This window comes from Melanotaenia boesemani, chromosome 23, assembly GCF_017639745.1.
Source record: "Melanotaenia boesemani isolate fMelBoe1 chromosome 23, fMelBoe1.pri, whole genome shotgun sequence".
Lineage (NCBI taxonomy): Eukaryota > Metazoa > Chordata > Actinopteri > Atheriniformes > Melanotaeniidae > Melanotaenia > Melanotaenia boesemani.
Window position 1 is genome coordinate 25,226,395 of NC_055704.1, and position 13,770 is coordinate 25,240,164.

Consider the following 13,770-nt stretch of genomic DNA (forward strand, 5'->3'; position numbering starts at 1 on the left):
ACACACTACAAAATAAGTACAAGTACGTATAATTTGCGCTGATATCATGAGATTGATATCGATATCGGCCGGTACCAAAGGTTGCAATATCGGTATCGGAAGTGAAGTAGTCGTATCGGGACGCCACTAATCTTAAATGAATGTAAAATCTCAAACTTCTGTCAGTAACTGAATGAACTGATGATCTGTTTATAGACTTAAATAAAGCAGCTATTTGTTTTTTTCTATGAAATCAGATGCTACTCTGTATGAAGACGACTAAGTCTTAACTGTTTAATCTGTCTGATACCATCCTCTTCTTCACTTCAGCTGTTTCTGTCCTCTGCGTTCTCTTAATCTCCAAGGTCACATAGCTACAGTCATGTTTTTGTATGAGCTTGTTACTAGTTTTAATGCTAAAATGTTAAGTATTATGGATGTCATTGCTCCTATTAAGGTGAAAGTTGTCTCTGGAAAGAAAAAGTCTCCATGGAGAAATTCCACACTGGTAAAGCATGGAAAAAGAGAGTATCGGAAAGCCGAGCGCAGATGGAGAAAAACAAATCTACAGGTTCATTATGACATGTATAAAGAGAAACTTCACTCTTATAATCTACAACTGAAGAATACAAGAAAGTCCTATTTCTCTGACATTATTAGCAAAAACTATCATAAAGCTCGGGTCTTATTCGCTATTGTTGACAGGTTAACAAACCCTCCTGTGTCAATAACACCTGAATAAAGTTCAGGCCTTGAGTTTGCCAAATTTTTCATGGAAAAAATCCAAAATATCAGACAAGTAGTTGGTTTATCAACAGCAGGTTCAACAGGACACACTGTGGCCATTGAAAACCAGTTTAAGCACCATGACACAGTTTAATCCCATTAACAGCAAAGATCTGGACGACATCTTATGTCAGCTGAACTCCTCCTCTTGCTGCTTGGACATCCTGCCCACAGATTTCTTCAAAAAGGTCTCAAAGACTCTGGAGCCAGATCCGTTACAGATTGTGAACTTGTCCTTAATTTCGGGCGTCTTCCCGGAACTTTTAAAAACAGCTGTTATCAAACCTCTGCTAAAAAGGGACAATCTAGACAAGACACAAATGAGCAACTACAGGCCGATCTCAAATCTTCCTTTTCTAAGTAAGATAATTAAAAAAGCTGTTTTTCATCAACTAAACGACTTTTTAACACAAAACAACTGCTACGATGTCTTCCAGTCAGGTTTTAGACAGCACCACAGCACTGAGATGCTCTGACCAAAGTCATTAATGACATATGTTTGAATACAGATGATGGAGAAATGTCAATCTTAGTCTTACTGGACCTCAGTGCTGCTTTTGATACAGTCGACCACAAAATATTACTTAAACGACTGGAGAACTGGGTGGCCTCTCTGGCACTACTCTGGTTTAAATCTTATTTAGAGAACAGGAAGTACTTTGTGTGAGTAGGTAACTTTACATCTGAGCAGACAAGAATTACATGTGGAGTTCCCCAAGGTTCCATCCCGGGGCCTCTTCTGTTTAACATCTACATGCTTCCACTGGCACAGGTCATAAAGAAAAACAACATTAGTTACCATAGCTACGCAGATGACACACAGGTATATATTACAATGTCACCAGGAGGCCGAGGCCCCGTACAGGCTCTTGGTAAATGCATTGAGGAGATTAATGACTGGATGTGTCTGAACTTTCTTCAGTTAAACAAAAACTAAACTGAGGTGATTGTCTTTAGAGCGAAAGAGAAACGATTAAAGGTCACCACAGAGCTTCAGTCTATACACCTAAAAACCACCAACCAGACCAGAAATCTGGGTGTACTGATGGACTCAGACCTTAACTTTGATAAACACATGAAGGGAACCACAAAGTCAGCCTACTATCACCTTAAGAACATATCAAGGGTAAAAGATGTGATGTCTCAGCAGGACCTGGAAAAACTAGTCCAGCTTCCATCTTTAGTCGGCTTGATTATTGTAACAGAGTTTTTACAGGTTCTACCTAAAACATCAGTCAGACACCTGCAGCTGATCCAGAACTCTGCTGCTCCAGTCCTCACTAAGACCAAGAAAGTGGACCACATCAGTCCAGCTCTGAGGTCTTTACACTGGCTGCCGGTCCGTCAGAGGATAGACTTTAAAGTTCTGCTGCTGGTCTAGAAAGCTCTGAATGGTTTAGGACCAACATACATCAGAGACCTCTTGACCCAGTATGAACCTACCAGAACCCTCAGGTCATCTGGATCCAGTTTCTTATCAGTTCCAGAGTCAGAACCAGACATGGAGAAGCTGCATTCAGCTTCTATGCTCCACATGTCTGGAACAAACTCCCAGAAAGCCTCAAATCAGCTGAAACACTCAGTTTATTTAGATCCAGGTTGAACACATACCTGTTCTCTACTGCATTTCAATAGTTTTAATTTAGAAGTCAAAATCTACATCTGGTTCTTTTAAGCTGGAATCATGTTTTAATATTGTCTTTAACTTTATTTTTTGCATTTTATCTATTTTATTTTAGCATATTCATTCTGCTTTTATTTCATTAATTGCATTTCTTTTAATCTGTATTTATTTTTTATCTATTTAATTTTTTTTATTTTTTTATTTATTTTTAATGCACATGTCTGCACCTTGCTGTCATGATTTATGTAAAGCACTTTGAATTGTCTTGTACATGAAATGTGCTATACAAATAAATTAGTCTTTGCCTCTCAGTTTGTCTGTTTGTGCAATTTATCCTCCATTAATCTCCCTTTGGCAAGGGAAATTTGTCCAGCACAGGGCAGTCAGACTACTTTGTCATTATGCTGGCAAATAAAAAAAAAACTAATAACAGTCTTAATTATGTCTGGTACCATCTTCTTCAAAATAATTTTTATGCAATGATTAGGCCACAAGAACTTATGTTCTAGTTTATTTTATACTTTATGTACACAGACTTAAAATTTGAGAACCAGTAGTTACCGTTCTTCACCAACCTGAGCTGAGGATGAATCAGCAGCCCTCATGTTTAATCTGCTGCCTTAGATAAGAAAAGTTGTGCTTTGCCTCATCTCTTCCCACCTCGTAGCCATACACAGAAATACTCCAGTATCAAGCAGGGTGCCAGGCAGCGAGAGGTACGACGTTTATACATATGAAATAGGAAAAGAGGAAACAAAATGTAACTCAACCTGTTCCTTATGAGGCTGCAGGCCAGAAAAACCAGGCCTGAAGTTGCCTTTAAGTTCATATTGATCAAACTCATCTATCAGTATGAAGGTCTGTGGACAACCTGTTATCCACCATACACCATCCACCGTCTCCATAGTATCATATGGGCTTGTTTTCTATTTATATTAGTTACCTAATATCCTCTTGCCTCTCATTCTTCCTTCCTATTCTATTCCTATGATTATCACAGCAACTTCCCAGTCTGGGATTATTAAAAAATGTGTGATCTGGATTCTGATTGGTAAAAGAAATGGCAAGCCAGTACAAATAAACCACTGTATGGCTAACAAATGACATGGGATGGCTTCACTATCCAAGAAGGTTATAAATAACACAAATAATTGTCAAATTTATCTGGGAGGGGTAAATGTACCTTGACAGACTATCTGTGAAGATAGTTTTTATGGCTACTGTCTTCTTTAAGCTTTCAAAGTATACATTATAAAGCTCTCTACAACTCTGATTGGCCAGTCAGAAGCCACAGATCGGGACAAACTGAAATGGACACAAATGCAAATGTATATGTAGAGCATAAAAAGACCAATGTTATATGAAGAGATGAGCAGATGAGGACAAACCAGCCTCCTTTCAGAGGAGCTTCGGTCGGTTCGTATCGATTGTTCCCTTCTTGGTGAATCAGCTCGTGTGGGCGGTGGAGTTTGCTCAATATTCCCTGTGAGCAGGCGGGCCAATTTCCCTTCTCCAATACCTTCGCTCCAAAATATCCTATTGATACCTCCTTTATATTCACACTACAAGCAATTTCGGGGTGTTGAAGGATGGACTTTTCCAAATGTGGATTAAAAAATAAAAAATATCTTTCCACAAATGGTACGGTATCCAAGCGGGGACATCTATCAGACTTTGCAGGTTGCACATCAGCAATCCACAACCACTGTGTGATTCATCACAGCTTCCCAACCAAAACATTTTCTTTTGGTTCATCATGTGCTGCAGGGTTGCTGCCTATGCACTGTCCCACTTTCTGAATTTGAGTGCTTTTGATGAAGAGGAGGCCCAAAGGAGGCTGAAAATAAGCCTAAGGAAAAGAAAATCTTGACTCATGTTGACAGCAATGATTTGTTGCTAGGATAAAAAGCAAGAAGACATCTTTTGAATTAAAGACTTGTCACGAAGATACGGCAAAAAAAACATCATGAGAAGACATTTTATGACAAACAAGCCGTCTGTTAAACAAATAGCCTCCACTATGGAAATAATGTACATTACATATCTGACAGTTTAGCTGTCAAAAACATCCGCTTACAGGATTCAAAATCTCTGTTAAAAGCTTCCAACATCTCACATTTAGTGGATATAATATGTTAGGCTAATTATCTGATAGGGCAGTGGTTCCCAATCTGGAGTCCCTGGACCCCCAAGAGGGTCCCCTAAATAATACAGGGGTCCCAAAAGCACTGACGTATTAGATCCGGTTTAAATTAAGGTCACGTCCACACAGACGATTTCAGGTGTATTTGCTAGGGATGTCAATTATTTAATTTTACAGTTAATAACGGTAAAAAACACTACGATTATTAATTGTAAAGATCTCTTAATATCGTAATGTTCTATATTATGTATGATATATATTATGTATGGATCATATCAGTGCAACTTTAGCACGGAGCGAAAACAAAGTCACATCCGCATGTTTCTGCTTGTGTTGCTTTGTTTTGGATCGGTGAGGGTTGCAGAAGAGGCAGCCTGAGTGCGACCCTCCAAACAAACGATGATTAATCAGATTTTTTATTTTGTTTTTTGGTTAAGGAAAAAAAATGACCAAGGTGTCCCTGTGGAAGACGGCTCACCAGCCTTTACAGCAGGACATAAAAAGTTGCAGAGAAAGGAGGAAATGCATCCCATACGTTTCACCGCCTGGATAACCAGCAGCTTTTTATGCTACAGTAAAGATAAAGACACAGTAGTTTAGATAAATGATGCTAATATTTATCTAATGTGACATTGAAATTAAATGTTATCCTGTAATTAGCTATTTTGTGATTATGGATGACTCAGGTTGGTCTTACAGCAACATGAGGGGTTGACTGAACGTTACGTTAAACAGAGAGAAAAAAAAAACTAAATACGTCTTTTGTGACGGACAAATCAAACATAGTGAAGGGGGGATGTGGGGGACTGTAGGGGGAGGTGCTGGGAGTGTCTGACAAAAAATAAAGAAAGAAAAGTGGAAAAAAACTAAAATGACCAAATGTATGACTGGACAAAGTCACTAAACAATGCAGGTGCATTTTGAAATCTTTTATAATGTACATCCATACATGACCTAAGCATGAGCTGTTATCGGCTGAACTTCTTTCCAAAAAACAAACAAAAAAGATTTTTTTAAAAGTACAAGCAATATGTGCAAAACTGTACTTATAGTACTATTCTCTCATTACAGAGTGCAAAACAAGTGCAGACTGATCTCTTTTTTCCAAGCGTGATACTGCATGCTACAACTACACAGCTTAAGCTATGGTTGTTTTTCAAGAATATGAGCGTGTCCACATTTTCTGGCAGCTGTTGAGACCTTTGGGCGTTAACTATGTCTCCTGCAGTTTAAAATACACGCTTACTTGGAACTGAGGTAGCAGGAACAGAAAGGTATGCTTTGGCAAGGTGAGAAAGCACAGGATATTTGAAGCATTTATCTTGTTGCTACTTCAGACGGAAGCTACTAAGAGGCCTGTTTTCTGTATTCTTGATTTTCCCTCTCAGCCTGTTCTGATCTGTGGGATGGCTCGAGCTCAGTGGAGAAGCGCTTCCCTAGCACTAGCGCTGTCTTTTGGGAGCAGGTTCTGTCATTTCAGGCGAGTCGGAGAGTGTGCTCCACCTGCTGCTTCTCCTTTCTCCTCAGCTTTGGTCTTCAAACAGATGAACTGCTGGTGTTGAACGTAAAAAGCAGCAGGCTTTTTCTCCGTCTCGACACACCATGTTAATTCCCAGTTGTTAACGGGAACATTAACTGTGTACATTTAGTGTCACGCACACACACAAAAGGAAAATAATTGAAAATTATACATATAAACCTGATTTTGCTCCGACTGTTTTGCCTTGTTCTGAACCCTCAGGAAAACGGCCTCACACTGGTCACGGTCACGCTGTGGTAGAGTCTGGAACCATGGCTCCAGTACTGTATGCTCCAGCAGATGTCGGCATCACTGTCTGCAATATTCCATCCTGGCCGCCTTTGTGTTGGCCAGGATGGTGGAATGGGCATCATTCGGTGTCATGCTCCGTTCAATCATGCTTTTCAGTGGCTCAATGAGACACTGGGGGACTTTTCTCCTCACACAGCACTGTGATGGCGGTCTTCAAAGGATGCAGCAGCTTCACAAGCTCTTTGGCATCTCTGATCGCAGCTGTCCAGTGTACCAGTGTTTCGTCTCATCTCTTGGCGGGTGAGAGCTGCTGCTATGGCAGCTTGCTGCTCGACGTAAAGTACCAACATATCCAAAGTGTTGTTCCATCAAGTTTAATGTCCATGATTAACCTATGGCAGTCGTAGCTGCTTCTACATGGACATTAACACCACAGTAAAACAGCAGCCTCAGGTCTCACCTGCCCGAGCAAACGGGTGATGCGGGGAACACCAAAGCCGGCTTGGGTTGCAAGGTTTATAATGTGCACAAAGCACTCCAATCCCACCTTGCGCACAGCCTCTTCCATATTACGTGCATTATCAGGCACAATAGCGATGCTATGGTTTGGTATTTTAAGCTCCCAGTCAGTCGCAGCTATGTTTGCCCCTGAGTTGGACTCAAAGTGGGCGAGTCTGCAGTGAAAAACCTTTTTCCCAGCCACTGTTTATTGTATGGGCTGTAATGGTGATGTAGCTCGATGTCCATCTGTCTGACGTTATGATGTTTTCTGCGTCTTTCAGGATTTGTAAAATCTTGGTCCTTGACTCTTTATAGAGGTTCAGGACCACTGTGCAAGTAAAATGTGCGCGTGATGGGATGGTGTACTTCGGTTCCAGTGTGTGGCGTAGTAGCTGAAATCCCTGATTTTCTACCACAGAAATGGTTTCAAATCAGCTCCAATGAAAATGCTGATGTCTCTTGATATTGTCGTGGATCTAGCGCTTGATTCTGGAAGTTTAGGTCTAAGGCATCTGTCCGTGTGGTCTGTCCTTTAAAGGTAGGGTAGGAGATCTTTTCCAGGAGCATTTTTACTATACTGCTTTAAGCCCCCTTCACATCCCGACTGCAGCCTATTAATTGAATGCTCTAACACAAAAGTAAAAGACGTAGTCACCTGTGGAACGGACTGAAAAACACCATCCAATCATTTTAACCGACCCGTTCTAAAAGACTGGTTGGTGAACCAGAATCACCTCTATTATCATTGTTGTTCAACAACTACATTTGAGCAGCTGCTCCTTAAAATGCATTTTAAAATATTTACAAGTATTAAATAAATTGTCCAAAGTAGAAATATGGATGCAAAAAGTATATATGATACAATGGACAGTGCAAATAGACAGAATGTAAACAGGAAATGTGCAGATGGAGAGGATGAGGACAGTCGTCTTAGACGGTTATTACACAGCACGACCGGCTTTATTGCACGTTTTTGAGCAGTTCTTATCGGTGTGATTTGAATTGTTTACCATAGTTATTGCTCTGGGAAAGAAACCGTCTCCTAGTCTACTATTCCAGGCTCGGTGTGACCTGTAGTGCCGTCCCGAAGGTAACGGCTCAAACAGGTGGTAACTGGCGTGAGAGGGTCTCTGATGATGTGTTGAGCTCTGCTGAGGTTGCGAGAGCTGGTGATGTCCTCCACGCTGGCAGAGAGCCGCCTGGGATCCTCTGGACTGTGTTGATTCCTCCCTGCAGTGCTTTCCTATCCACTGCCGAGCTCCCTGCGTACCGCGCTGGGATGCAGGACGTCAGGATGCTCTCTATGATTCTCCTCCAGGTTGTTCCATTCGTCCCTCCCCCCTCGACCCTTGGAGCTTGGAGCTCTTGTAGAGGCAATGAAGCAAGAGCCAGAGCTTGGCTAGCTTACTACATCAAAATAAGGTACACACTTCAATGGAATGGCTATATTGTTACCACCACGCCTTCAAAATGCCAAGAATGAAATAATTTCACATGGACAATGTCAAGATGTGTTAAGTGAACAGCATTGCTGCCTTTAGAAGTGCAGCAGAGGAAGCTACGCTGCTGTCAGACATTAGCTCTGTACATGAACGCAGAGTCCATTGTGGAGTCTGCTGGGAGGAAATGTAGCTGCAGAGAAGTTGTTTTAGGTCACTTTTAGATGGAGGTCATTTTTAAATTATAACGTGAAAAACCACACCTAAAAGAAAAAAATAAAAACGTTAGAATCGGGCTTTAAAACCTGAATGAACGTTCTCTGTGCCCACGTTTAGGTGGTGGGGGGCGGTAGAGGACCGAAATAATTAATAGGGGGTCATTAGTTTAAAAAAAAAAAGGTTGAGAATCAGTACTGTGCATACTTTCATGCATGACAGCACACACTCCTTTAAAGGCATCTAGTTTTGTTACTTGAGCCAAACACCTGTCTTGGTATTCATATGTGCAGAAAACACAGAACAACACAGAAAAGTCTGACAGCTCAGTCCGTGGAACACTTCGGCTCGCCACAACAGATGGATGAAATTGACAAGATAGGGAAAAAACAGTCATGTGTGTGAGTGTGTTTTATCATTACCTGTCCCCAGAGCTAAATCTAGAAGTCAGGCAGTGTAACAGAGGCAACAGGATCTCTCCTCCAAACCTCTGTCAAGCATGATTGGACAGGATGTGCTAAGTGGTGCAAAGTCTCCAGGGATGCACACATGCGCCGTGTACAACTAAACACATGCATACAGTACATACACAGATGCTGCATGCATGTGTCTGTATCACACTGTCTGTGTTGGACTCGCTGCTGCAACTTTACATTCTCAGTGGGACCCGACAGGAAGACAGATGCGTTTGACTGCACCGAGAATCATTACTAGACTCAACACAGCTTCCCGGGGATCGCCACGTCACAACAGACGAGTGACCAGTTCCACCCCATCATCACTCACATCAATCATCACATTACTTGGACACACATCATTAACTTGGTAGTGTCATAACATCCTGGCTTTCCCTTTAGCTGCACTTTGCAGGATCCTCGTTGTGGAGCGTGTCTTTGTTCAGGTTTTCTTGAGATCGAGATTTCGGTTCACAAAACATCGTTATCGTAACGTGAGCTGCTGAACCTCAATCTCGACTGACGCTGACTTGATAGAGATTTATTCTGTTAGAATAAAATAAGAAAAACTTGGAAGCACAGATACTTAGTTTCAAGATACGACTAAGTTTAAATCAATCTTGATTAGGGTTGTCATGATTACTTCATATCACAATTAACTGCAGTATTAAAGGCTACGATTAATTAATGGTTAAGATCCCTCGACACTGTCACCTTCCATTAGGGATGATGTCTGAAACATGACGGCAGATTCACTTCCACACGGAGCAAAAATAAAGTTGCTTTGTTTTCGTTCTGTGCAAGATGCACAAGAGGCGTCCCTTAGTGGGAACTTTAACTCCAAATTTAGCTTGACTTTCTGAGCTTAAACCCCACGTACCGACTTGTTTTCATGTCATACTGACATTTATTATATACATATCTGGAGCCGTCGTTGCCCTGCAGCGTCCTGAGGCTGAGAAACGACGCTTCACAACTCTTTTTTCCAACGTGGAGCATCAACTTACAGCTTGCTTTACAGCCCCGTGTCACACACGAACAACTGGACATCTCTGGCTGTTTTGGATGAGCACTGTGGCTGATTCAGCAAAGGAAATGCAAGAGGCTCCTGTTGGAGGAAAAGAAGGAAAAGAAAGATAAAAAGCATGAGATAAAAGTCAACGTTGGGTTGACTTTCACTGGCTGTAGAGAGCTCAGAGAAGAAAGGCTGCAAGACAGATGCTAAACTAACTTCATTAGGAGGTTCTTCAGGAGGCAAAGGGGGGAAAGGAGGGCTTTAAAGCCAGTGTAAGAAGATTTCTGCTTTTTAAACCCAACACCCCTTGTACCGGTTTCACATCACATCAGGTCTGTTATGTAAATATAGACGTGGTATCCACTGAAAGTCCAGAACCAACTAAAAGCTCATTAAAACCATTTCTATGACCACAAAACAGTTTGGACAATATAAAAAGAAAAGAGCTAGTGAACAAAGAATTCAGCTGTTCACCCCATGACATGTACACGGAAAAACTAAATCTTTACTGAAAGCACAAATCTTATGGATTCTGAAAACTTCATTAATCTATGACCAAAGTACAGCCAAAATCACACTCTACCATTATAATAAATTCTGTTACTTTTGGTGTTTTGCCTCCCAAACTGATATTCACCAGGATAAAACCACCTTTCCCAACAAAATCACCATTTTAAATTGTGCAAATAAGCCGAACAAAGTGTAAGTTATGAGTGTTTTTTCCTTCTGTGATCCTACAGACACAAAGTCTTTCCATTAGGGCTGCAACGATTAGCCGTCGACAAAAAAAAAAAAAAAAAACTACAGAGTGAGACATCGTCTTCTAATCCTATCTCTGCTGAGAGTTGCATAATGCACATGCTCAAAGAGGGGGAAAAAATATAGAGTGAGACATCGTCTTCTTTTATTTATCTCTGCTGAGAGTTGTACATGCGCAATAAAGTCCGCCAGGGGACAAATATGGTGGTGGACCAGGAAGGAAAACCGCGGCACGTCGGACTTACTTAACCTCATGCAAGATTTCAAAGCTGAAAGTGAAATAAGATCCATATATAATAATCATGAGATACATAATCCGATTGGTCGACTAGTCGTTTTAATAGTCGGTGACTAATCGACCATCAGAATAGTCATTAGTTGCAGCCCTACTTTCCATATTTCTGCACACATGAGCGTTTTACATGGATCCATTGTTCCGTGTATAGCTATTTCTGGAAAAAATGGCATCCCAAAAGAAACTCCACTGCAGAAGACGAGCTGGAGATGATTTTAAAGACAGTCGGACAGATCTGCATGTCCCAGATGTCTTATCGCATGAAAAATGCCCAGTCATGTCTTTACTAAAACCTTTAACTTGGCTCTCTTTCACTTCAGCACCGTGAACCTTTGCATAAATAATGTCCACATGTTGATTTAAGATTTTCCTGCAACAAATTTTCAAAAGGGGTTATATAATATAAAAACCTAAAGAAGATATTAGGCAAAGAAATAAATCCTTCATTTGTTTCCCATCCTCATTTACATCGGTGGTGATGTTTCCGCCTCTGCTAAAATCTCACAAGTGTTAGCTTTATTTTGAAGTCAACATGGTTTACACAGAGAAATCTGAGAAGTAATCAACTTTATTTGGGTGTATAATTTTCAAGACAAACCCCCAAAAAGACCTTTGGGCTTAAGAGGTTAGGAAATACTAAATAAAGGCAAATGAGTCTAGAAATAAACTTGGGTATTAGTTTATTTTCCTGGGTGACGTACCTACACAAAATATAACTTCTGAGCCAACATGGGCAAAAACTTAATTAAAATCAAATCCAGACTGATGAGGACCATGTAAGGTTACTCTGGGACTATTATGGGAACAATTAATATGTAATCTCACAGCAAGCCGTCCTTGCTGAGATTTTTCTCTGGAAATGAAGTGCTGAGCTGACAGACCGACCGATACTGTTGTCACTTAAGTTACAATTTGCAGGAACAACCTTTTTAAATTTAGAGAGGTGCTGCCATGCTGGCTGCCATCTCTGGCTAGCTGTGGCTCTCAATGCTCAGGCAGGTAATGACTTTTCCCAACACCAGCTAACACTAAGTGGGCACCCACCGAGCACACTGATTGCCTTCAGCTGGCCTGAAAATGTCTGCCCTCACCTGCACCCAACAGCACTCAACGAGGCTCGATCAGCAGACGTTCTCGCTACAGTAAGAGCTTGTGGATGTGGTGGCAGTGAAAGATGCAGTGACAGCCTCCATAGCTGGCTGCATTAATCCTTCGCTGGAGCCGAAAAAGGAAACTGAACTAGGCCGTTTCAGTGATTTATATGTGTGTGAGAGTGATGGAGTAAAAGAAAAACACTGAAAAAGGTGCGAAACTTATTTATCTTGGTGCTTTTGTAGCAGCATTCATGAATTACTGACAAGCGAGTTTACTCTTGCTGCAGATTATCCACGTTAAGACTGAGTGAAAAGAGATCTGTCACGCTTTTAATATCCTAGCTTTAATATTTTTGCAGGCACACTTGGTATTGTTAATATACATCTCTTTACACATTGTGTATAGGTCAAGGTATAAAAAAAAAATGCACCAAATCCCTCAAAATACAACCTCAGTTCAAAAAAGGCTGAGATGCTGTAAGAAATATAAATAAAAACAAAAGGAAATGATTTGCAAATGTTATAAACATAGAACATAAATACTATATCACCTGTTGAAACAGACATTTTAGCATTTTATGAGAAATGTTAGCTCATTTTGAATTTGATGGGAGCACATCTGTAAAACTAATCCGGTTAACCGGCAGCAGGTCAGTGACATGACTGGATATAAAAGGAGCATTTCGGAGAGGCAGAGTCTCTCAGATTTAATGGTGGACAGAGCTTCACCAATCTGAGACAAACTGGGTCTAAAAGTTATGAACCAGAAAACAAGATGAGTCGAACTGCTGCAGCTTCCCGCCTGCGCTGGCTGGACTCACGTCTCCTCCAGAAAGTCAGAAATGGTGAAAAAACCAACAGAAACAGCAACATTGCCCCAGAAATAAAGAAATGCTGCCCCAAGTGGTTTTAATGAAGCATTAACAAGGACGGCGTTGTCAGAAAACGAGAGCAGCCTCTACCGGACTCTGATCCAGAGCTGCAGCTGGAGGCTGCCGTGGGGAAAAAGTCAGTCCATGTCCATGTTGTGGATTAAACATAAAAACAATGATTTAAAAAGGGAATTGATGGCGCTAAGCTCAACGGCTTGAGCAGGCAGCTCATTCAGGGTACAGAGACTACTGCCAGCCTCTGATCAGATGACTGTAAAAAACCATCATTCTCAACATCTCTAGGAAGAAATTCTGCATCACTTTTCTTTACTGGCTTCAAACCCACAGCTTATATCATCCATGATGTCTTGCTCTAATCACAATTCATCATGTCTTTGAGAGTCTAATTGTGTCTATCTTATATTTCACTTAACTATTTTTCAGTCTCACCTGAGAGACTCATAAAACTTAAATGTTGTGTGTGCACCCTGTGAGTGAAAGACAAGATGATGCCGTGGGATTTTAGACATGAAAAATTAAAGCTATACGACAGAGAAAGTGTGGACCTGGGTTTATACCGACACAGAACACCATGGTGAAAGCTGGCGGTTTGTACAAGATATCTGGAGAGAAAGGGGTAGCACTTTTAGAGATGTGGCATTAGTGAAGCAGCAGAAGAGAACTCGATGTATTATTCAGAAAGGCCACAAAGATCCTTTGGAGATCGACCATCTATATAAGCTGGTCACTGGTTCCTTTACTGGAGGGTAAAAAGGAGACATGACAGACCAGTTCTGGACTGTTTCATTAGGCTGTAGATT

At 41.1% G+C, this 13,770-nt stretch overlaps 1 protein-coding gene across 12 annotated transcripts in view; it reads right to left on the reverse strand.

Annotated features, from left to right (window-relative positions):
* Positions 1-13,770, reverse strand: part of magi2a (membrane associated guanylate kinase, WW and PDZ domain containing 2a) — a 265,202-nt gene that overhangs the window by 235,898 nt on the left and 15,534 nt on the right. The window contains exon 1 of one of the 12 annotated variants that reach the window (XM_041977297.1): positions 9,820-9,928. The exons of the other annotated variants lie outside the window; for them this stretch is intronic. Coding sequence (XP_041833231.1) covers positions 9,820-9,913 — 94 coding nt within the window. The 5' untranslated portion in view covers positions 9,914-9,928. Of the gene's footprint in view, positions 1-9,819; positions 9,929-13,770 lie in introns of those variants that run through there. 12 annotated transcript variants of the gene reach the window in all.